At 42.0% G+C, this 25,626-nt stretch overlaps 1 protein-coding gene across 1 annotated transcript; it reads left to right on the forward strand.

Moving 5' to 3' along the window:
- Positions 1-1,550: 1,550 nt before the first annotated feature.
- SRPK1 (SRSF protein kinase 1) lies at positions 1,551-25,619 on the forward strand (the record flags this gene model as incomplete). The annotated part of the gene is made up of 16 exons (XM_082296077.1): positions 1,551-1,620; positions 1,706-1,766; positions 13,478-13,596; positions 14,467-14,575; positions 14,984-15,071; positions 15,217-15,304; positions 16,705-16,811; positions 17,474-17,639; positions 18,648-18,673; positions 19,165-19,378; positions 19,644-20,069; positions 21,503-21,603; positions 22,522-22,629; positions 23,914-23,983; positions 24,445-24,537; positions 25,435-25,619. Exons 1-16 carry the CDS (start codon positions 1,608-1,610, stop codon positions 25,617-25,619), a joined length of 1,974 nt encoding a protein of 657 aa, XP_082152203.1. The 5' UTR covers positions 1,551-1,607.
- Between the last annotated feature and the right edge of the window lie 7 nt (positions 25,620-25,626).

Here is a 25,626-nt window from a genome sequence, read left to right on the forward strand (position 1 = left end):
TTGCAGGGGAGGGACTCTACCGCATTTGAGGTCTTTTCAGCTCAACCTTACCTTGATTACTTTTTCAGCAAAGGCTGAAATTTGCCCCTCTGTTGTGTTATCACAAAATCTTGTGTTAGTTTCTCACACAGAACTCTTTGCAGAACAGATGTCCTAAACATCTGCTGCTTGTAGAATACAGCAAAAATTACAAATATGAAAAGGATTTTTCTGTCTTCCAAAGTTGCACACACATACCTGCCTTTCCATGAAAAATATCCATAATCCTATGCCGAAGGGCCCGGCTCTTGGGAATGCTTTAAAATGTCCTAGAAATTAAAACCACACTAGGCATGGTTCAAGCTCTGGTCCCAGCTGATTGCCGTGACTTCCTCTGTGGCTCCCTGACAGCAGTAGGGGATCAGAATCCCAGATAGACACCTGATAGAATATGTAATGTTTGTGGCAGATCTGCAAGTAGTTTGGAGCAGTTTGTGCAGAAAAATTCGTGTTGCCAGAGGTTTATGTCCAAGAAAGAAGACAGAGGAATCCTGTAGCTTTATTCATGAACAAAGGGAGAGGCCATGGGGCATTTCTCCATGGGGTCTCTCAGATTGTCCTCAGATTGAGGACACAGCCTCCTTTTTATCTTAATTTTCCCAGCCTCATCAGCCTCTCCCTTTCCCCACGGGCTGAGGACTTGGAAAGTACTTCCCGATCAGCCTACTTTATGTCCCCCTTAATATGCACCCCTCCTTTTGTATAACGTACAATACGTGATCATTAGAATTAGCTTCAAGTCCACCCTGGGCAGAGAAGGTAATATTCATAACCCTAATAAGTCTTTGTTATTCTTCCCAAAGTTCAGAAGTTTAGCATGACTTTGGCTGAGCAGCAGTCTATGTCAATTAGTAACATTTTCTGAAATTGATGGTTTTTCCCATTTCTTCCTTATCTACAAGTCTCTGGCCTCACCCACAAGCAGATTCACACAATATGTTTGTGAACATTCATCTTTTTCAAGTTAAATAGTGTTGAGCAAAACTACAGACAGTAGAACCTACAGAAGTTCCTAGGTGAATATATAACCACCTTAAACACAGGTATTTGTTCAACGCGTGCAGCAAAATGCCTGAACGGCCCAGTAACTGCAAAGGTTTTTCTCCGTGGTCATTATTAAAGAAATTATTTAATATTAATAATCTCTGAGTCTACCGGGCGTTGCACTCTGCTCGGGGCACACGAGTTTACACATGGGTGCAGTGAAAGGCTTTGCGCGCTGAGAGGCGGCTGCGGGAGGCCAGTGGACGCCCCGAGCAGGCCCCGGCGGCGGGCGACAAACGGAGCCCGCTCCGTGCCCGGCGGCACTACCGGCGCCACCCGCCGCCGTTCGGCTCGGGGCGGCTCCCGCACGGCCCCGCGCCTGCGCCCCGCCCGCGCCGCTGCCGGAGCCGGAGCCGCCGCAGCAGCCGCAGCCGCAGCCGGAGCCGGAGCCGCGCGGGGCGGGCGGGGGCAGGGGTGGGTCCGGGCCGGGAGGCGGTGGCTCCGCGCGGCCGAGGCGGCCGAGCCGCGCGTGCCCAGCCCGGCGGGCGCAGCGCAGGCGCCCGGGGCCGCCGGCGGTGGCGGCCATGGAGCGGAAAGGTGAGCGCGGCGCGGCCTCCATCGCCCCGCGGGGCCCCCGCAGGGCTCGCCGCCCTTCACGCCTCTCTCTCCTTCTCTCCCTCAGTGCTGGCGCTGCAGGCCCGGAAGAAGCGGACCAAAGCCAAGAAGGACAAGGCCCAGAGGAAGTAAGTGCGGCCGCGGCTCCCTTCAGGCGGCATCTCCCGCCGGCACCGTCGCCTCTTTGTTCCCCCCGGCCCTCCCCGCGGAGAAGGGGCTGCCGAGCCCGGCGGCCCGGAGGGCGCTCGGCGCCGGGGGAACGTGCGAGCCCCCGGGGCTGGGCGGGTTTTTAACGAGAGTTAACCGAGCGCACGTTTCGGGCGCTGGCAGCAGCGGAGCCGGCGCAGCGCGTGGCCGCCGGCGGCCGTTTTGCCGCCCAGCTCTGGCCGCCGGCCCCTCTCCGGGTCCGGTCACGGCTTCTTGGGCTGCACGGGGTACGGGAGCCTCTGCCTTCCCTGCTTGTCCCCAAAGCCCGACCATGGAGTTGCGGTAGTGCTTAGGGACTGGGCTCCGGGTGGTGGTCTGCCCTTGCAATCTCCCCTTGGCCGTGGGTTGTACCCCGGCGGGAGTTGTCAGCGTCCCCTCTCTGCCGTCCCCCGGGCACTTCAGTAGCCAGCTTCTCTTGACTTTTCCCCCTCTTGACTCTCTTTCCCCCTGAGCTTTTTTTTTTTTTTCCCCCCTTAAATCCTGCCGAAAGAATGCCGTGGTGTGTTGTTTACTTCGTTCTTTAGCTTTGATGCTCTCGTGTGGCTTCTCTCCTCCCGCAGGAATGTCACGAGTCTTTATGTGTGGGGAACTTTTGGAGGCAGATGTAAAAATTAGAAGAACTCAAATAAATACTAAACAATGGCTTTCAGCAGGCTGCACTAAGTGCTGTGTTCAGTGCTGCTCGTGGATTCCTTTGTAGAAAAAGGTGTTGTAAGTCTTGGAGTTGGTTCTGTGGGCTCCTTAAAATGCAGCTTATTTCTATAAAATCTCTGGTACCTCAGGATGTTTTTTACTCGAAGGTGTCCAGGAACCAAAGATAGTAAGTAAGGCTAAGGCACTGGAGGTGGGAGTTGGAGGGTTTTTTCTTTAGGCCTAGAGTAATGCTTTCTCAGTCACTTCCTCAGACACATCACAGGGATTTAAAATATTTTTTTCTTGTTGCCTCCAGCCAAGAGTCAGTGGTTTTGAGATGGGGCTTTTGAAGAGTGAGGAGCCTTAACCAAAGTATTTGGGAGATGTGTGTTATGGTTCCATGCTATTCTGTACATGCTCCCGGTATTTCTTGAAGGTAGCATTAGGACAGTTTTTGAAATGCTTTCCTCCTTCTCTAATTTCTGTATGAATAATCCATTGTTTAATCCTGTATGTGCTATGGGGTTTTTTTTCCATCGCTAGCTGCAGACCAGCAATACTGGCTCTGCCAATAAAGTCCACAGTGTAGCTGGGAGAACTGATTTCTGTGTAGATTTTGAGGTTGCTGAGTGATAACTTCAGCGCTGGCATGTTAGGGGCTTTTTATAAATCTTTTTTTAACCACATATTCAGGACAGGTTAAATGCACTGCTGATTAGCTCTTGATTTTGCCACTAACCTTGATTGGAGTGCAGAGCCATGCTGTTTGTCAAATGCTGTGTTTATATTCTTACACTGCATGCTTCAGCTCTGTTCTCTGGTACCATAAGTTTATTGGATTGTACCTCAGAAATTAAAAAAACTTGCACACGCTTTATGTTGTGCAGCTAAAAGAACTCAGTGTCAGCCTCTAACTTTAGGTACAGTTCCACAACATTTATTCTATTTAAATACAAAGCTGCTCTAGTTAAGTCTTCTAAAATAGGCTTAACTGGGTTGTTTCGTAAAATCTATACTTGAAACCACATGGAATGTGCTTTTAATATCTGATGTTCCATGATAGTTTAGGTCACACATGAAATTTTTTCCTGTAATATATTTTTTCTATACATTTGCAGTAAAAAGCATGAAACAATGATTTTAAAAGGTTGAATTCAGCATTATGAATTATTACGAGTAAGTATAAAAATGCAGAGAATGTTCTGAAGAGATTTAAAACAATTAAAAATATCTTTCATTTTAGAAATGAGCTACGCCTGCTTTAAGTTTACCTATAAACCCAATATCGCTCAAAACAGAACAAAAGAAACCACTTGGAAAGGTTAAAAGAAACTGGAAAGTTACTTATTTTTTTTCATCATCCAGTAGTTAACATTGCTACATTTTTGGTTCAGACAAGACCAGTCTAAACTGACGATTTACAGAAACACCTTGGAAATATTAATTATGGTTCTGTGTGTAAGCTTTTTTATAGGAAATTAATATGTGTTTTTGAAATTAATATATATTCCTATAGGAACGTCAGCCACTTTCTTAATTTTCTGCAAATTCAAGATGATCCTATTTCTTTCATTCCTTCCTGTCTTAAAAGTTTAATTTTACATCAGTGAAGTAGAGAATGCATTTATCCTGACTCTCTTCCGTAGAAAGAGAGCAGGCAGAGTTTCTTGGAGTTCTGAAGGTGAGTTAACTGTATTTTCCCAATCCAATAAAACTACCCCAAACCTTTTGGTAACCTGGAAGATTCATTAAGCCAGCTGTCTCAAATGTTTGCTCAGGAAGCTTCTACTTGCCTTGCCTGCTTGGTGGTTCCATTTCTGCCACTGTCAGGCTGGGAGGATGTCCTGCCTGTGTACCTTTGTTCAGGTCCCATTTCTGTAAGAACTGAGGAGCAGGGCAGGGACAGTGACAGGTGAATGCCCTGGAGGGACAGAAGACAAGCTGAGATACAGGGACATCCTGAGTTCTCATATTAACTGTCACTGATTGCTTTGTGGCCTTGAGTGAAGCACTATTTTCAGTTTCTTAATTTCACTTATTTTCCATCGAAAAGGCAAGGAATTAGAATTAAAATTGCTTTAATCTATTTTTGGTAAATGGCAGGCCTTTTCCTTAGTGTTAAGAATGTCAGGAGATCTGCATGCCAGAAGTAGTTATTAACAAAAGTTTTGTAGGTAGGTTCCTGCAGATTGTGTTGCTGCCCAAAGGTAGCTTTTCCAAAAGTTATCTGCGGAAGAATGCGATGTATTAATTTTGTCATTTCTTGAGGTGTGAACATCCTGGGTGCTCACAGTCAGTTGATTCCCAAAGGCACTCAAAAAAACCTGTCTTTAAAAAAGGAGCCTGTAGGCTTGCAAGTATTTTTTCATACCAGAGCTTTAGTAACTTCAGCTGTAAACTCTCCAGACAGCAGTATCTGATGAGGTGCATTCAGGTAGTTGGTTTTGCCCAATTCTGCATTTTTGACAAGGCTTTTGCAGTTCTTTGGAGCAGTTACTGTGTCTTTGGAGTTCATCATAGTGGACAGATGCGTTGGATGTAATACTTGCCCTGCTCCTGAGGAGGGAAATGCGCAGTGCTTTCCTGGGAACACTTCTTTTACTAGTTTTCCTTGTATTCTATGGAATTGCAAAGATAATTCTCTGTGTTCTGATGTTTCACGAGCTGTCCAGGATGGGGATGTGCCAGGAGGAAGGTGTGATGGGTGTGCCAACAGTTCAGCCTTTCACCCCTGCTTTGTGCTCTGCAGGTGTCCCTGCACAGGTGTGCTGGGAACGTTGTAATGCCTTGGTGCAGAAGGTTTAGGTGTCTGTTTAGGAAGCAGAGCAGGCTAACAGGAGATCATCAGCTGGGTTTTTTTGAAGACCCCGAGTGCTGTTTGGATGGCAAGGTTGCTTCGAGTTAACTCTTGTTCAAAAGTGATGCTGAAGCACAGCTTCTGTCTGCTTGCATTTGGAAGAGATTCATGTTCATAGAATGATTAAGGTTGTAAAAGCCCTCCAAGATCATTGAGTCCAACCTGTGACTACTCCCCACCTTGTCAACCAGACTGGGGCACTGAGTGCCACTTCCAGGTGTTTCTTGAATATCTCCTGGGATGGTGACTCCACCACCTCCCAGGGCAGCCCTTTCCAGTGTTTAACAACCCTTTCCATGGAGAAATTCCTCCTGAGAATTCCTTCTTCATTACCATACTCTGTAAAAGTGCACTGTGTGAACAAAAGCCTAATACACAAGGCAAATCTGGTGTTTACTTCAGAACTGTGCTCCTGTTTGAAAATACAAGCTTCTGTTTGAACTAAAATACAAATACAGTTGTACTTTACGGATGTCTCTGGCAATATGTAATGAAATTGGGCACTTGTGACTGTTAGATCATAACTGCTAGTAAAATACTGTGGGTTTTTTCGGTCTATGTTTTGTGTTGCAAGGCCTTAGAAGTGCAAACTGTTATCTTTGTCCTAGGAGAAAATTACTCCTTTAGTTACTACTGAGATTAAGAGCCAGAATTTAAAAACTAGTCTGAAACACCCATCCAGATTCAAAGCAGTTAAAGAAACAGGAAAGAGACTGAAGAAAAATTTGTATATTACAGCTCATTTCTCTGTAATGAAGAAAATAACTGTACTACATAGAACTAGGCTACAGGTCTGTATAATGTGTAGGTGGTGGCTGTTTCAGTAGCAGACCCAAATGATAATACTGTTTCATCAATTCAGTGTTCATTTCAGGAGAAGTTGGCCTATTCATGTATAAAACCACTAGTTCTATGTAAGGGATGTCGAACCAATTGTGCTTCAAAGCAGAGCATTTTATTACTGTAAGCATGAATATCTACAAAAGTAGTGGCAGCCATAAGGTATGTGGCTTGTTCTGGAAAATGTGCATGATCTGAATTTCTTCCTGCTAATTCTGCCTGCACTGGTGAATTTAATCATTTCTTACAGGCTTTACTGAGTGGGAGGTATTTTTTCACAGGACTTTGAATAGATCCTCTGTCTCCCTCTACTCCTGCAGGGAAGCAGTGGCAGAGCTAAGTTAGTAGTCTTGCTTTCTCCCCACTTCTTCCCAAATGCCTGCAATATTCATTATTTTCAGTGCTTTCCTGGGAACACTTCTTTTACTAGTTTTCCTTGTATTCTATGGAATTGCAAAGATAATTCTCTGTGTTCTGATGTTTCACGAGCTGTCCAGGATGGGGATGTGCCAGGAGGAAGGTGTGATGGGTGTGCCAACAGTTCAGCCTTTCACCCCTGCTTTGTGCTCTGCAGGTGTCCCTGCACAGGTGTGCTGGGAACGTTGTAATGCCTTGGTGCAGAAGGTTTAGGTGTCTGTTTAGGAAGCAGAGCAGGCTAACAGGAGATCATCAGCTGGGTTTACGAGATTATTGTTACCTGAAAATCCCTGCAAGACTCTTGCCATGCAGTGAAGCCTCACTTCTTCCTCCTCTCTAAAATTGCTCTGAAGAGAGACACAGTTGGTGGTTTTTCCATCTGTGCAGTCTGGGGAGCAGAAAATTCTTAATAGGATCTGATAGTTTCCAGTTTGTTTTTGTATTGTATCACTTCGGTCTTTGAGGAGCCCCAAAGTTCTGACAGCTCTCTCAGGTTCTCCCTCAATTTCTGCTTCAATATTCAAAGCTTTGCCTGGGATCAGGATCCTGGATTATGTTTTCCTCACTTGTCTTCCTTAAGTATTTTGAATATAAAGTTTAAGGTAGAGTCAGAATGCATTGCCCTCGTAATTTTTTCATTCAAATACAGAAGTGATTATCAGACCATGACAGGACACAACTGAAATCTGCTGGTTTCCATGGAAGTTCCTTGGTTTGTGATAGCTGGAATAGCAGACAGTTCTACAAACAGCTTGTTAAGTGCTTGTGTGGGGGAGTGGGGATGGGAAGCAAGAAACCTGATTGCCTGTTATTTGTGTTTTAATACTGTTCTCATGTGAAAGCCAGTACTTGTCTTCAAACTGAGCTCCCACAGATCTGCTAATCAAAAGTATGTCTTGGTGCCTCTGAGTGCTGTTATTTAAAAACTAAATGCTTGACCATCTCCAGTCTTGTTTTAAGTTCTTGACAGGGGTATTCTTGTAGCTCTGGGATGAGTGCTCTATAGCAGCAAGTATTGTGGATCTGCCCTATTGGCAGAAAACATCAGTTATTTACTCAGAAAAATAGGGATGCAACAGTGAATAAGTTACAATAATCACAAAATAATGTGGATTGTACACTCCTAAGTCCCCCACCATCTGTGATTTATAATTCCCCCAAAATAGGTGGAAATTCTTGAGCAGAAAGGTCAGCTGCATACAAGCAGGGAAACACTTTCATAATTTCAGACCTGGATTCATCCTGAAACTTGTGTGTAATCAGTTACCATATTCATTGAGCATGAGGTTTGCCAGCAGATCTGTGTGTGAGCACACTGGAGGCTGCCACCAGCAGCACTCATTCTCACTAGATGTGTCTTAACATGATCTGGAAATTACAGGCACACTAAGAAATAGTAATGAGATGCAGCCTGCAAGCATTCTTCCTTAAAGAGACATTGTCTCCATTGCACAGATGTGGAAATGGGAGAGGGATTTTAAATCCTGGCTTTTCACCATGCCATATGGAGCTTTTTCTCGAATGAAGACACAGAATCCTTAAGTGAGACCTTGCTGTAGTGGGTGCAGAGCCCAGGAAGTCATTGACCGGATGGTTAAGGTGGAAAGAAGAGTCGTGGGGTGTGTTTGCAGTACCTTTATCTGTGGTGCCTACAGTGGGAGCTGGATTCGTCATTTGTCCTGCATTCACTGAATTGAGTTCTGCTTGGGGGCGTTTCATGTGTGTAATTTGAGCTCACCAATAAGGGATGACACTGTTTATAAAGCCTGTGTTGCAGGCGACTTAAAATTAGGAAAGCATTTCCCTTCAGTTTCCTGCAGATGGGCGTCATCTTTGCAAATATCAAGGGAGAGGCAAACTGAGAGGGGGAGAGAGAGGAGTAAGGAGAATATCTTTTTTTGTTAGTATGTATTTAAGGATGATGGGTGTGACAGAAATGATTTGGCCTGAAAGTATGTTGCCTTCCTTGCTTGAGGATGGAAGGAGTCTGCTTTTGTATTTATTTAAGGCAAGTCGTTAGGTAGCATGGACAGTATTCCTGCTGTTTTAGGGACAAGGAAGAGTACATATTTTCTGTCCAAAATAGAGTTTTGAAGTCACTCTTAATACTCTTGAATAAGAGAACCAAACACCTCCTTTCAAGTGGTTGTTTTGGGTTTTTTTTATGTAAGTTATTGGAGCAGAGAAAACAGGCTCAGAGTTTGATGGTGAGGTTGAGGGTGGGGACTTGGCTGTGTGTCAGGTAATTTATAGAGGGCACCCTTTCTTCACTGCAAATCCATAAGAACCCACATTGTGTGACTGAGATTTCTTAATCATTTTTTACCTTACTTTTAGTGTGTGGACCAGATAAGTGATATCATTGAGAACTGGCAGGAGAATTCCACAGTGTTTTTCCAAATTGCTTTAACACCTTCTGTAAGGAACAAGTGAGTGACTCAAATCTTAGCTCCTGCAAATAACTCTTTACCATCCCTGCTGTGCATTGCAGGGGTTGGGAGATATCTTCAGTGAACATGGAGCAAAATCTTGTCTACAGTGGAAAATTTTGAATATTTTTAGCACCTTTTTAATATGAAGAGGTTTGGCAATGCTAAACTATTAAAAGCATATTCAGACTTCTGAGAACTTTTAAGGTGAAAATATTATAGACACAGAACCAGATGAAGAGAGTTCTTTAAACCTCTTGCTTTGAAAGTGCAGGGGCAGCTTCAGTGTGTCTTTCACTAACAGTCTTCCCTAGGAGAGAAATTTCTACATTGTTACTTGCTATGTCATGTTGTTGCTGACTTGTTTCCCCTATCACTTACATAAACCAGCAGGATAAACAGGCACCGGAAATGACTGGGAATTGTACGTTGTTGGAGGATGATGTTAAGTGCCCGCTGCTGTGAAAAATACTCAGTTCAACTTTTTAAAGATTATTTGACTCCTTCTGCTTGTTTTGTTGTTTTAAGCATAAAGGATAAGTTTTTCTTGTAACTTTGGAAGGGGAGGTGTGGAATCACTTCAGAAAATTCATTTTTCCTTTGAACGCCCGTTCCCTGCTGCGTGATTGTGCTGGAATTCCTCTATCAAAAGGGTTGCTCTGTCAACAATTACCATGATCCTTGTCTTCATCCCAGCTTTGAATCCACTGGGCTATTGAATAGGCAAATAAAACCGGCTAGTTCAGGAAGATGAAACAAAGTATCTGCCTGAATTTCTAATTTCATTAGAGGGAAGAAGAGACATGTAGACATCAAGAGGAGGGGATGAGTCTTTATGCTCACCCCCCTGACACGACTGAATTTGCAGGAAGATCAGCTGAGAGCAAGCCCCAGCCTTGCTGCACGGCCCTTCACCTGCAATGCAGTGCTGGGCAGCTGCAGCTGGGTGCTGGAGGCAAATCCCTCTTCTCCTTCACTCTTGCACAAAGCTTTGCTGCATTTGAGGAGAACCAGCCCCTCTGCCTGCTGCTGATGTCCCCCTCCTTCCCCAACACTGTGGTGTCTGATTTTTGATGGCTTTTTCGAAAACTGTTGGGCTGTCTTCGGGAATATTTTTATCCATGGGAGGCCGTGCTTCTTGCAGGTAGGTGCCCCTCTCTAATTTTGTCTTGTGAATTTGCAGTTCTTCAGGGAATAAGGACTTTTGGGAGGGTCTCTCTAGATGTGGATTCACATGAATTCCATAGAAGACCTAGCATTTTGCCTTAGCTTTGCTGTTCCACATTGTTTTTCTTAAGTAAAATATTGCTATATAGTTGTAGAGAGACCCTGCAGATCCAGTTCATTCTGATGATTAATTAGCACAATGAGAGAGCAAAAGGAAAAGGTGATCATGGTGTTCTTCTGTAGATCAGAGGTGGCTGTTAAAAAAAAGTACCCTAGAACACTTGTTTTTTAATGTGTAAACAATCATTTAGTATAGGATTTTTATGTACTTTATCTGCATTTTGCAATTTTGACAACAGCTGTTTGAGCTGTCATCTTTAAATACTGGGTATGGATTTTTCTGCTCTCTTTATCAGCCTTTTGTGCCTTTTAGAGTACCGTCTTTGTGAGCAGTGACAGACAAGGTTTGTGCTTTTGTATATCATTTTGTATATCATTAGGTATTAACACATATTCTGCACTGATTAATTCTGTCTTCATCTGTATCTTTGGCTGACATGGTCATTTCAGGGGAAGAACAGGGGTGGTGTGTAATAACATCAAACAAATTTTCACAGGGAGGCAAAGGAAAGGGATATATTTCGGAGGTGATTTCATAAAGGAAATAGCACTATAGAGATGTGTGTGAATACGGCTTTCTTACATTACTTGGTATCATAGATTCTAATGTGGAAGTGAAACGCTTTTGGATCCCCATGAAAGACTCAGCTGCAGACTCCAGGGTGTGTCGTGTGTGAGACTGCCAGCAGCAGGATTTGTCAGCCCCTTAGGAGGGGCACAGAAAGCTTCCAGGAGAATGGGCTTTAGTGCTTCCAGTAACTTCTTCCTCGATGCATGAAATTGCTATTATTGAGAAGCACTGGGACTGCAGAGTGGCGTGATGTGTCTGTCTGCATCACTGCCACTTAAGGGGAATTTTCTTTTGAGTCCTTTTTAATCCCCTACATCCTGTGCAGTTAAAAAAGTGACAATCCTGAAGCAGCACTGGGGAGAATTACTCTTTACTACTCACGCTATGTGTGAGGTTTCTGTCTTAAAATCTTTCTGTCCAGTTCCTGTTCTCTTTACCCTGTCTATAGGATTTGTAGTCTATGAGCATCTAATCTCCCCTTCAACCATTCTGTCCATGGCTATTTCTTGCCTTTGATTCCTGCTCTTAATTTGGGGATAATGCATGACTTTATTTGTATCTCAGTTGTCCCCAAAGGAATGCAGCAATTTTAAAGTTTAAGACTTTCTGCGTCCCCTAATGTAGGTTTGCTTCTTCCTACACCCGACCTATAATTCAGTCACAAAAAAGTCTAAATGCTAAATATCTCAGGGCTGGATCAAGCTGCAGGGTTGTTAATAAAAGTCTCATTAGCTTGGCAGTCTTTGGTTTATGGTTTGAGACCACTAAGCTGTTCTTGAATTTAAAAGTCAGGAGGACTTACTGACACAGACTGAAAGTAAGTGTCTGGTGGTGGGTTGTGCCTGGAATGACCTTTGTGGATCTTCCTTGCTTAAATGAACTTCAGTTGTGGATTTTAAGTAGCTACAAATTTAGTCATCATCAGATTGGAACGCAAGATTTCTCCCTTTTTATGATGTTTAAGATGGCTGTAGTTTGAATGTGTTAGCAGTGTATTTAATGTGTGAAGTCTCAGCAGAGTGCATGTGTAGTAGGTCAGTGCTGAACATTCATTCTACTGTGTGACTATTCCAAATGGAAATCCTACATTTCCGCCATGGATTAAGATGAGTTGGTACAGCCCTGATACGATGTGCAGGACTCCAGCTCAGGTCTAAGTTGTGAAAACTGCATCTGAGGGCCTGCATATGCTGCTGGCATTTCCACTGGGTGGGCAGTTCCTCTTTCTTGGAGCAAAATGAGCTGAATTTGAAAGAGGGTGCTGGAAGGCACCGGTGTTATCTGCTACTTCCCTGCAACAATAGTTTCAATACAAGAAACTTCCGCTAATTCACTGCCGGGGAACCCGCTGTAAAGAATGTTATCTTGTGCTTCTGTGTCACTGCTGCAATGAAGTTTGCTGCCCACTTCTTTGGACAATTCCAGCTATTTTTAATATCTCATGCTTCTAAAGAAAGAAAACTTAATGTTGCTATCTTGCAGTACTTTGCCCTTAAATCCTGCCAAAGCAAATGGTCTCATAGGCATTGTTTTCATTATAAGTGTTTGCTTCGTACAGAAGGATCTTGAATCTTTGTAGGCATGTAATCATTCCCTGTAATGCTTTGTAAAGTAAATAAATTACCTGATTTTGGTGTTACCCTTTCATGAGCTGATTGGCTGTGATCAGTGTGATGCCATGAAGGAGCTGAGACACGGAAGATGTTTTATTTGGGGGGCACAGCCTGAGTGTGCGAGAGCATGGAGGTGACCTTTGCTGACACAGCCTTCACAAGCAAGAACTCAAGAGTAGCATATTTGGTGAAAAGTTAAACACCTAAAATGAATGCTTTTATTTATGAATGTGGGAGTGAAAAACCTCCACCACCTTAGTGCCTGATTCCAATCCCTCTGCAATCACAAGCTCTCAGGAAGGTTTACTGAACATCTGCTCTGTGTCCTCTCACTCTCCGTAGTTCAGACAACTGTAATAAACTTTGGATCTTGAGTAAAGAGATGAACTAAAAATGCAGCCTGCCCCTTGAGAACAGGAGAAATAAATGCCAAGATTAGGGGCTCTAGTGTTCTAAAGTGATAGAAGCAGAAGGACTGTTAAATATTCATTTGACCTTGAATGTGAAAGGAACACAAGTTCTAAAACAGTGGTTAACTTTTTTTTCTGAAAGAGTAAAAACTAACTGATGTTAGTCTTTAAAATAAAATTCATCAACATTTAAATTTTCAAGTTTTACCTAGGATAACAAATAAAATATAAACCTGCTTTAGAAGAGTTCTCACTGAATGAAAAGCAGAGAAGAGGTTCAAAGACTAATATTTTGGTGGGATCACTAAACTTTTAACTTTCTGTCTTGTCTGGACTTTTCTTGGTTCCACTAAAAAAGTGGGTCTAGGGCATTAAGGTGCATTTCTCACGAGTATACAAAAAAATTAGTTTTGTCCACTTTGATCTTAGCTTAGAAATAAAAGCACTGAAATGTGAGTAGCTTTTCTGAAGGCTGAATATTGCATCTCCTCCATCCTAAGCAGTCCCTCGTATGCTGTGGAAGCTGCAGACTTGAGGAGTAATGTGTGTGAGACATGCAGTGTGTTCTCTTTCAGACCTGACACCCAGCACCGGGGCCCTGCTGCCCATTCCGAGAATGATCTTCCAGAGCAAGAGGAGGAAATCCTGGGATCAGATGATGATGAGCAAGAGGATCCAAATGATTACTGTAAAGGTGAGCAGTTGTCTGTTTAAGATGCAGGATTTTCAATGCAATCAAGGAATTCCCTCCATTTCCCATTTGCTGTAGAGAATGAAAATAGACTCCCTCTTACACTGGGTGTTTTGAAACTGCATGATAATAGCATTTTTCAAGCCAACGTGAAATGGAGAAAGTGATCTCCAAGTTTCCCTCTGTTACCAGTCAAGATTTAAGTTGCAGAGCTGTTTTTAATGCGTAAGTTGAAAGCTGTTAACTTTTTCTCTGTACCAATATTGATAAAGAAAGTAGGCATTTAATTCTTTTTGTATTTTCATTGTAAAAAGGACACTTTCAAATCCTTTTCATATTCTTTGGTTTTCTTTTGAAGATCAGATCATTATCTTGATATCTATTCTTCAGAAAAATTTGTTTCTGCAAATAGCCTTCCTCTGTTTCTCTGAGTAGAAACTAAATATAGGGCAAATGAAAACACCAAATCACAATTCATTCTCTTTGTTCTGTTTTCTGCCAGTTCCATCCTTGGCTTTTCATGTTTTTGCTTCTGTGATGGAATCACCTTGTATAGTCAGCAGCTTGAGAGATATGAAGGGTGCAGAGGAGACTTTCCTGTTTTCAGTGGCAGAGAGCCTTTTGGTCAGGAAAATGGCAAGGAAAACTTTTGGGATCTTGGCTGCAATACCTCTTTCATGTTACAGGGTCAGAGCATGCAAAAGCAATGCTGATATTTAGCTGCAAGATTCTGTTACCATCACAACCTGTGTTTTCCAAAGGTGGTCAGCCTAGCAGACTTCAGGTGTTTTCACTGAGGAAATATTTTGTGATGCTGCAGTGATTGTCATGCTTGTTCCACACACCTGTTCTCTGCTTCTTGTGTTTTTCCAGGGGGTTACCACCTTGTGAAAATAGGAGATCTCTTCAATGGACGCTACCACGTGATTCGGAAGCTTGGATGGGGCCACTTCTCCACCGTGTGGCTGGCTTGGGACATCCAGTAAGTGTTCCTGCTCCAGCTGATGTTCCAGGCAGGAATACACAAACCTGAGCAGAAAACATCCTTTTAGATAAAAGCACAAAGCATTAGCTGTCCACATCCTAGCACAGAAATTTCTCCTGATATTGTTCATGCAAGTGCGTGGGAGGGAATTAACAGGACAAACCATATCTGTGGGAAGAGTTGTGTTCAGCAGCCTCTGACCTATTATTCCATATTTTGAGAAATGACTAACATGCATCTTTTTTTAAAAAAAGACTCAAAGACAGTCTTTGAGTGTTTAAACCTTATTTTAGCATGATGCATTCAATAAACTCTCTTGCATGCAAAAGAACTGGGATAATCCTGGAGAATAAGTTCTTTTTATGAGCATTAACAGTTCCCAATTTACTTGCCATGTGTGCACAGAGGGAGGAGATTTGTGGCAATGAAGGTGGTGAAGAGTGCAGAGCACTACACAGAAACAGCACTGGATGAAATCAAGTTGCTGAAATCGGTGAGTGCTTGAGTTGGGCTCAATTTTTTTTTACTCTTTTTTTCCATTTTGGGGAGTTTACATTTGTCACGTTCTTGGTATTTCCAGATCATCAAGAATTTGTGTGCAGTGGATCTGACTTCAAAATAACCTCTTTTCTCTGCAGGTCCGCAACAGTGACCCAAATGATCCAAGCAAAGAGAGAGTCGTTCAGTTATTAGATGACTTCAAGATTTCAGGAGTGAATGGTTCCCGTATCCTTTTGTGGAATAAAAGCCAAGAATTGCAGAAAGATGGGAGTTGCTTGGGCAGCTGTCCTGTTTTGGCAAGCAATGCCCAGGCATCCCTTTCCCTGCCCAAGGAAAGCTGCTGTAGAAGGATCTGCCTCAAAACTGCCTGCTGAGCTCAGATCCAGAGCGATGATTCAGTCTGGCGTAATTTGTGTCAGCACGGCTTGGTTGTGCTTTTAATGTTCTGCTACCAATTTGTGAATCAGGACTGAGTGGCTGTGTCAGAGGTACCTTCGAGGTAGAAGAGCCCATCTGTCTCAACCCCTCAATTTTGCAAGCAGCCTGCTAATAACCTGTTATTTCAGTAAAGCAGAATAGCATGTTAAAATCAGTAGCTGAGAATAGTGAATGAGCCATCTATAACTTGAAAATAAGCTTGGTATCTAGTTATGGAAACACCTTACTTTGTAATTTATCAACATTGTTAGGATGTTTGAAGTGTATTGCTTTGACAGTGGCCTGTAGTTCTGGGAACAGCCTTCTCATAGGCAGTGATTTGTAGCAAGTCCTAATAATGGATCCTTAAAATTTGAAAGTTGGATTTTTGTGCATTGTTTTCGCTTTGAGATAGCTTAAATTTTATTTCAGTGAGAATTGCTGGGCTGCTTGAGAGAATTGAGCTGTAGATGATAAGCAGTAGACCCATAATGCATTTTCTAATGCATAACTTTTTTTCTGAATAAATGTTGTTTTGAGCTTGTATTTCTTCCATTGTTGTGAAATGTATGCTTTCTGCCAGTGTAGATGAAAAGCAGCCTAATAAACTCATAGACATTTGGCTTCTAAAACAAGGGCATTGTACTGAATATGTCACTGGAGTGACTGTAGCTGTTGAGATCTTAGAGCTAAAAAGCAGATCATACAAGTAAAGTTGAAATCCAGGCTTGTCAAAAGTTTGTTTTGCTGGTAAAGAGGCAAAGGAGGGCAAAGAAAGTTACTTAATTGTTCTGAAGATTACTTACGAAATGGAAATTTTATTATCTTTTCAGGTAATGCTGGTACAAAAAGATCTGGCATCGAGTTTTGCCTGGGGCAAAAGCATAGGCTGTTCCAAAACATACAGAAATACTAATGTCCATTTGTGCAACTGGCTTCCACTCAAGGCAGGAGATTGCTGCTGCTGTAGTAGGACCATTGTGCAGCTCCATCCCTCTGTATTTTTTTTTTATTCTGTTTTAGATAATGGCACTGTTGTGTAGGATGATGCTGTTGAGGAAGGCAGCTTTTCCAAGCTGTGTCAGAACAGGATTAGGGTTCTTTAACATAAAGTGCCCAAGTGGTATGGGTTTCTTTCGATCCTCAGTCCTGGGAATTCAGGGCTCCTTGGGTCTGGATGTCTGGGTTTTTCCTTGATTCAGTTCCAGATATCTGTATGGTGTTTGAAGTTCTAGGGCATCATCTCCTGAAGTGGATCATCAAGTCAAATTATCAGGGTCTTCCGCTCCCTTGTGTCAAAAAAATCATCAAACAGGTAAGTTCCAGTTCTGACTGCACTCCTCCCGTTGACCCAATTAAAACTCTTTCATTAATCTTTCTCAGATCCAAGGAAACAAAAGTTAAAAATCCCTGGTCCACTCATGCAGCAAAATATTCTTGGGTTAATACTTCCATTCTCTACTGCAAGCCCCTTCTGCTGCAGATCGTGGTTTTCTGACACTTAAATCATGATGGTTTTTGCTTTTAACCTCTTCTTACCTCAATCATTTCTCATAAGTGAAGTATTTTTTTAAAGCTGTCACAGTAAGCAAAGTGCTTAATGATGGGAAGAGCAAGAGAAACTGGTTCTCCCTACTGGGTGGTTGCCTAAGAAGAAACACCTTTCTACATGGGAGGTGCAGGGGAAGGAGGAAAGTGTAATTTTATTGTAGAGTATTAAAATTAGATTTTCACCTGTGGCAAGTTAAGTTATGAGGGTAAATAGAGTATTTTCAAATGGTAGCTACAATCTGTATGCAAATCTCTTTTTTTTTTGTGGAACTTGGTAGTAACCACTGATCACATCAGCTCTAACCTGGAGTATTCTTGAACACACAAACCCTTTCAGGTTCACTGGCCACCCTAGGCACTTATGCATTTTCACTTTGCTCTCAATTAGATTGTCTCATGGTTGACTTCCTTCTCACTTGCCTGCAGGTTCTTCAGGGTCTGGATTACTTGCATACAAAATGTCGAATCATTCACACAGATATAAAACCTGAGAACATCCTGCTGTGTGTGAATGACCAGTACATTCGCAGGCTGGCTGCAGAGGCAACAGAGTGGCAGAGATCTGGGGCTCCCCCACCATCTGGCTCTGCAGGTGATTTGCCTTTTTTCTTGGTTTTTTCCTCTGAAAATTGATGCTATTTCCCCCACATACCCCCATATCATCACTAAGAAAAACTTCCTGAGTACAGTGGAACAATAATGCAAGTAACCTTTGAAAAGCTGAGTGTAAATTGTGCAATTAGTCATGAATTGTAACTCAGGGATGACTGGGAAGGCATTTTGTGTAAGGAAACAAGAGGGAGGATAAATGCTCACTGGCACCTGCTTTTAACACCAGCTAATCTGGCACTGGTGAAGTCAGTCTTATGTAGCACAACGTTGATGCACTCAGTATAGAACTGGAGTGAAAATGTGGCAAAATACTTCTCACATTTCCTTCTAAAGTTTATTGCCTTTCATTGCATGATGCTGGAAATGCATTTGACGAGAGTTTCAACAAGATGATTTACCTGTTGTCCATTTGCAGAAGTCTGAAAAACTGCAACAGAAACAGCTTCCTTGGCATGCAAACGCTCCTAAAGATCTGAGGGCAAATTTCCTTTTATTCCTTGTGTTCCTCCTCAGAATATCCATCTGTAGCAATGTGTACTTTTCAAAAACCACTGTAGTATGTATTGGAAGGCTCTGTCAGTCATAATTTTACAACACCAACATTGAGCTGAACTGATCATAGCATATCTTAGCTTAAGGAAGCTCTCTGAAGTTTGGTATTTTAATGCTTTGATTTGCATTTTCATTTGGGTAGGATGCATAATACATGCAGTAAATGAAGCTACGTGACAGGAAGTTTAAGTCTTTGATATCAGTCAAGCAAGTCTCCTGTCTGAAAATTGAATAATACATTTGCTTATTTAATGTTTCTATCTTTTTTTTTAATTGCTGTGTTTTTGTAGAGAAATGAGCCTTCAAAATCACATTTGCTGATATCATTAAAATGTTGTTAACAAACCACATAGGAGAAATGTACCTTAACATCAGAATGCAGTTGCAGCTTTTGAATATAGCCATACTGATTTACTGATCTTCCTTTCCCTTTCAGTGAGCACTGCACCACAGCCAAAACCAGTAAGTGTAATAGCTTTCATCTGTAAGTATGCATCTACTGATAGTATCTCCTGCATTGTTTCATAATCCAGTCAGCATTAAGAGAAAGCAATCTTATATCAGAAGAAAAAATGTGATTTGTGTTTGGCATAGGCATCAGGTTCAACGCTGTCTTGGACTTGTGAATAGTATTGGCTCATTTATCACCAGAACAAGGAGTCCTTGTGGTGATCTCAAGGTCTGTTCTGAAAGTGACTATTTTATGGAGTCTGAGATCCCTCACTTGGAGAATAATGTAGGTTTTTCAGGTCAGGGCAAAAATGCACTGATAAAAGCCTTAGACAAGTGGTTCAAAACCCAGAATAGCTGCTTTTTGTCTGGGAGAGGAGCTGTCTCCAGCATTTTCATCACAGACTGCTTCCTCAGCTCTAAGATAAATTAAACCTTGGTGCATTTTAAATTTATTGAAGTATAAAATGTTAAGTCCAATTTCTCTGCTTGCTTCTGTGTAGGCTGACAAAATGTCAAAGAATAAGAAAAAGAAGTTGAAAAAGAAGCAGAAACGACAGGCTGAGTTGTTGGAGAAGCGAATGCAAGAGATAGAGGAAATGGAGAAGGAAGCAAACCCTGGGCAGACACAACCTGAAGAGGAGGAAGAAGCTCAGACCCCTCTGGAAATGCTCATAAAAGTCAGTCCACCAGAGGAAAATGTCAGCAAAAAGCCAGGTATGGGCCTAAAGCATTGCTAACATGGAATGGACAGTGTTATCCATTTACTTGTAGGTATGAGGAGGGAGTACCTTTAGCAGAGGTGGCTGTTGTTGTTTCACCTGTTTGCATTGGGTTCTGTCCTTCTAATGAGACTGGGAAATCTCCTGTTACAAAATTAATGAATTACTGTGTTCAGTTACATTTAGACTGCCCCCTTGAACAGCTTCCAGCTATTTATTAAGACATATTGTGCTACATTCTCATTTTCCCCCTCTTCCAGCACAAGCCCTTGGACAGGAGCAATCTAATCTTATGGAAAGCAGCGTGGAAAAACGTGCAAGAGAAATCAACTGCAACGGAGTGATCCCAGTGACGGACTTCACAAACTCTGGGAATGAAGGGTCTGTGCAACTTGAGGACGACCTTCACAATGCCAATGACTGTGGCAATCACCCTCACACACAGAAGGCTGAGAACTTCCATAGCTGTAATTACACTCAGCACAACAGTGACTCAGAGAACAGGCCTCAAGAAGCAATGTCGGACTCGTTTGTGCCCTTGGCCCCAGAGGATTCCATGGTGTGTCAGCCCACGTCCAACGAACAGCAGGCATTCAGTGAGCAGATGAACAATTTTCAGGAAAGTATCAGGACAGAGATCCCTTCAGAGGATGAGAATGAGAATAACAGCCCAACAGACAACAAAGGTATAAGAAGAACCTTGTAAGAAAGGGCTCCTTGATGTGGGAGATTCCTTTCCAACACTTCATCATATTAATAGAAGTGTGCATTTTTTAGGCTGAAGTAATCAGAACCACCTGTTTGAGACTTTTCCTGCCAGGAGTAATTAACCTGACAATCATACTCCAAGACATTTGCTGTTTGTAGCTGCTAGTTGTAGTTGTGCTTCAGTTTTGACTTTTGAATGCATAAGTATTCCTACTTTTTAAAAACACCTGTACATTTGGTTTTCAGTGGAGGAACATTTCCTCTGTTGAATCAGGTGTTGCTTATGTGATTATTCATTAAGTCTACAGATTGTCACTTGCTGTTAAATTAAGGGATTGGTACTGTTCAGTGTGTTCTGACAGTTTGGTTCTTAATATGGAGCAAAGATAACTTCTCTCAGTTACTCAAGATGGGTAAATGTTTTCCCAGAACTGAAAATGCAGCCTGAAACAAAGTTTATACAGTGTAAGGAAAAAAAACCCCAGCTTCTTTAATCCTTTTATTTGAATATGATTTTCTTCAGAGTGGAAAAAATGTGTCTTGTAGGCTTAGGAGAAAATAAGACATGACGTAGTGTACAGCAATTTAAACACATTCCAGGTGTGTATATGTTAAAAATGTGAATTGGTAAAATTGTCCATTTTTGCCTCTTTGTGTCCATGCCAGGTGATACATGCTTGGAGAAGGAGGGTAAAGCTACCATTTGTACTTATTTTAAAAAGTATTCCAGCATTTTCTTGCCAGAGTACCACTAGGGGAGTTATATGGATGAACAGTAACAAGAGAAATTCAGATTTTGAAACTTGAACTGCACTTTGCTGGATGCCTTTGCTAGGTTACTGACATCTTTTGCTTCTCATAACCCTCTTCCAAATTTCCAGCTTTGAACTCTCCCAAATTTTAGCTTTAAAGGTACAGCTGGATGTCATTTAGTGACTTAATACTTTTACTCTCCATCGTGTGATTCCATTTTCCCAATATATCCTTTAACTCTTCTAATTGTGTTGCAGCAGTGAGTGATGGGTATGTCAGAAAGATGCTGTAACATGGGGACTCTTCCTTCAAAGATTTAGGAAGGCTTAAGGGGGGTTGTGAGGCTTGTTTTGTTTCTAGCAATGCCCTTATTTCAACAGGGTTTTTTTAAAATACAGACAGGCTGTGCAAAAAATGCTGGGAAATAGTCACTCTTGCATATGCTCATTTATCCTTCTGCTTAATGACACCAGTTGGGTCTTAATGATGTTGTTGATAGTGCAGAGTGATGCTCATTTTTATACCCAAGCATCAGGGAGGGAGCAGTTCTGATCCATAAGAAAAACTTCCTGGCTGGGGAGAGATTGATAGGATTTGGGTGACAGATGGTGACACTGCTTATGTAGCTTTAATCAGCTGTTGTACACATTGCCTCTAGGAAAATCAGCTGCTGGGAATTTCCTTCTTAATCCTCTTGAGCCCAAGAATGCAGATAAGCTCAAAGTGAAGATAGCTGACCTAGGAAACGCCTGCTGGGTGGTAAGTTTAGTCTTTTCACATTGACTGTTTAAACCTGCAGATTCAGTCAGTTTGCCAAGATGGAAAATAATCTGTAAAGCAGATCCTTAGACCTGGCTGTGAAAGTTTGAAACTATGACAGGGAAAAAAGAGGGGGAAGCAAGGACACAAAGGAAGAAATGGTCCTCTAAACACGAAATTTCAGTCCATGCTTTGGGTGCCTCACTGGTATTGATTCCTTTTAATAGGGCTGTGACCCATGTCACATTACAGTGTGTAGAAATCTGCTCATGTGAAACTGCTGAAGGAGTTTGTAGCTCTCCTGGAGACTGAGAAAGTTGCAAACAATTGCTCTGATGTGCTGGTTCTGTAGCTTGTCAGACCATTTCAGTGCATTCACGAGCACATGAAAGAGACTCACACAATAAAGCTCCCAAGATTTATTCTTTGATGGTTGTGCTGTGCTGCTTTCAAATGTTTGACATTTCAAATAGAAGAACTGTCTCTTTTTACTTGGCTTCTAAAATGGCAAATTACTTCAGATCTGTTGGGAGGGATGAGTCTCAATTCAGAATTGCAGTCAGGCTTGCAGTGCCTGGCAAGGTGATTTCTCAGATTGCTGTTGCTTATCTGCTTTAAGGTAGCTGGACCATGGCCTGTCTGCCAGGACTGGGTAGGAGATGCTGCAGAGTCTTTCTTTATTTGATTTTTGTGGCTTGCTTTCCTCTAAATTGCCGGACTGCTTCACTTGAGGAGGAGTATCTCATGTAGAGCATTTAAACAGCACTTTTTAGGAATATAAGGAAATAGTTAACAAGGATGTAAAACGCAGCTGAAATGTAACAGCAATGAGCTTTGATCTACTCTGGCCTTCCAGGTTGTTGATTCTCCTCTTCTAAGGAGTCTTTAGCTGTTTAGTAAAACATTTCTTCTCTTTAGCACAAGCATTTCACTGAAGACATCCAGACAAGACAGTACCGGTCCCTGGAGGTGTTGATAGGGTCGGGGTACAACACCCCTGCTGACATCTGGAGCACAGCCTGCATGGTGAGTTCTGCCAGCTGGGGATGTTCCTCCTCTGCTCTGCCCTCTGAGCTGCTGGCAAGAAACCCTTACAAGTGTTCAGTCAACTTCCAGATTTGCTGAATAATATGTTTCCACACTAGAGTGGGTTTTTTATTTATCTTTTTTCTCCACATGTGGCTTTCCTTTTGAAAGTTTCATTGTCCAGCATCAGCAGATTTCAAGTATGATTGCACTTTGCCATCGTGCTCTTTGGAAAAACAAGACAACCAGGCAATTCTGGATGCGATATCTTTTTATATGAAAAAAGAAGCCTTTCTGTTGCATCTAGCATTGTTTCACAAGTGCCTTCAGTATAATTTTTAATTTTAATCATCCTCTGCAGGTTTGGAATCAATATTTAAGCTGAGTAATGCTGAGATGAGGCTGAAGCTGTTCCTGTAACAGCTGGCAAATGTAGAATGTGGCAATGAAAAGAAATCAGTCAAGCCAGTTACTGCATGTGCCCCTTCATTGTCTCCATTCTGTGTTTTCTACAAACCAAAGCTTGGTTTTTATAATTTAAGTTTGGAAAATATACATTTTTGCTGTCTTGGAAAATAAGTTGGGATTTTGATGAATGTGGTAAAAGAAAATGCAGTAGGGTCATGTTTTCTCTGCAGAGCATGTGGCCAGAATTACACAGTGTGCCTGACTCAACTGTTTGGCACCAGCAGGTCATAAAGAAAACTGAGAATAAAGAAGGTCAGAGTACAAGTGAAATATATAAAAGGTGGATGTGTTACAGAATTTAGAAGTGGTGAGTTGAAATGAGTGCAGATGTTTTTCTCATTTAAAATGTGTTTTCGTCTCTACAGACAGATGTTCAGAGATTAACTGTTTGAAAAACAAATGAAAACTGGGGAGAGGGAAGAATCCCAAAAAACTCCAAGCAAACAAAACAAACTAAAAATATCCACCCCTAGAAACTATAGTTTGGACATGGTGTTATTTTTGCAAAACTCTGACGAGGAAGAGCAAAGGCTAAGCATGTGAAATACCTTAACTTTGTGGTTAGCTGGTGGTCCTGCACCCAAAATTCATCCTAGGTGTGCCTATGACGTTTTTAATGCAGTTTTTGAAGTGTTGCAAAGTCACTGCACATTTTAGGCTGTAATGGAGTATTTAAGATTATAGCTGTTGACAGAGTTTTGCAGGTTATTCTTTCCCACTGCTTTGCTTCTGGCCCACAGAGATTTGCAGAGTCAACCTGCAGCACATCTTAGAGTGTTTTGAAGTGATTTAATGTGCTCATTTCTGTTTGTTTAGGCCTTTGAGTTGGCAACAGGGGACTATCTGTTCGAGCCTCACTCTGGGGAAGATTACTCACGAGATGAAGGTCTGTTTGTCTCCGCATTTCCTTTTTAAAATGGGACTTGAAATCCAATGGTTGCCTCTTCAAAATGAGCCTTCTCTTACAAATTTACAATGCAAAAGCTCCTTGCAAAAAGATAATTTACCCAAATCAGCAGCAACTGTGCTCAAGCCTCTGCAGTAAAACACTGTGCAACGAAGTCCATGTTCTTGTTCTGGTGTTCTGCATTCCTCTTGCTGCTGGATTCTCTACCTTGTGTCTCAAACTGATTGTGCCTCAAATTGCCCATATCTGTTTTACTCTTTCCTCTTGTCTTTGTTGCTGCTTAGTGTAATCTGGTTTCAGGTGCATCTCCAAAGTAATTTTTAAGGGATAATGTCTTTATCCTTATATCCCAGAGCATGAAAATAGCATAGAGATGTTTTGTGTGGATGAATCTCATTGTCTTTTTGTGTTTGGTTTTTTTTTTTATTTTTCACATGCAGATCATATTGCATTGATCATAGAACTTCTGGGGAAAATACCTCGCAAGCTCATTTTGGCAGGAAAGTATTCCAAGGAGTTTTTCACCAAAAAAGGTAAAAGGAAACAAAGCAAATAATCACTTATCTCCTCATCCCCAAATACACAGGAATATCTTGCTGGAAATGCCAGTTAGAAGTAGATGCCAGCAAAGATGTAGCTTTAAGTCTTTCCTTTGTTTTATGAAATGCTTTATCAGTAAAACTGCAGCTAAATGTAAGGCATTCTTGTCTTACTCCTAAAAGTATCCTACACCCCAGTGCTCAGCATCTTGGTGTAGGTCAAATGCAGCAGGTAGAAAAACAGCACAGTAGATGTTTTGTCAAACTTGATGTGGTTTTATTTAGCTGATCTCTGTCAGCTAGAGGTGAGGACTCACTTTTGAAGGCTTTTCTAGACAGCCTGACTCCATTTCTGGCATGCCAGGCACCTTAAATAGTGCCTGGCGTCATGAGCCATGTTGCTCAGAACACAGAACATTATCATAAAAGTCCTGAGTACCCCAGAAATGTATTGAGCCAAAAAATTAGGTTTTGATCTAGTTTATTGATTCTTTTTATAAAAACAACCCCTTCTTTATTAGTAGTTTATTGATTTCTCAAACAGTGCTCCATGCATTGCATGTATTCCAGACTCAGTGGCACAGTTTATCTGTCATGTCAAGCAGCATAATTGGTAATTTCATGAAGTTAATATTTGCTGATAGGAGAGCTGAAATAGCAGGGGGTGAAAAAAGAACCCTTTGAGGAAGTACATTTCTATAACAGGCTTCTGAAGCAGATAGAAAAGGGGGTTTAATATAATTGACTTGTCCCTTCAGCTTGCCCTAGCACTTTGTATTTCCTTTGAACAGTGTCTTGAGCTCACTCGGTCATGTTTGGCTGTTCAGCCAATTTTATTGAGCTGCTCTGTTCCCATGTCTTGCACTTAACCCATTTGTCTTGGGGTTTCAGGTGATCTGAAGCACATCACCAAACTGAAGCCCTGGGGCCTTTTTGAAGTGTTGGTGGAAAAATACGAGTGGTCCCAAGATGAGGCAGCTGCATTCACAGACTTCTTACTCCCTATGCTGGAGCTGATCCCAGAGAAACGAGCTACAGCAGCAGAGTGTCTCAGGCACCCCTGGCTTAACTCCTAGAAGCTTC

This window comes from Coloeus monedula (genome assembly GCF_965178545.1).
Source record: "Coloeus monedula genome assembly, chromosome: 23".
Taxonomy (NCBI): Eukaryota; Metazoa; Chordata; class Aves; order Passeriformes; family Corvidae; genus Coloeus; species Coloeus monedula.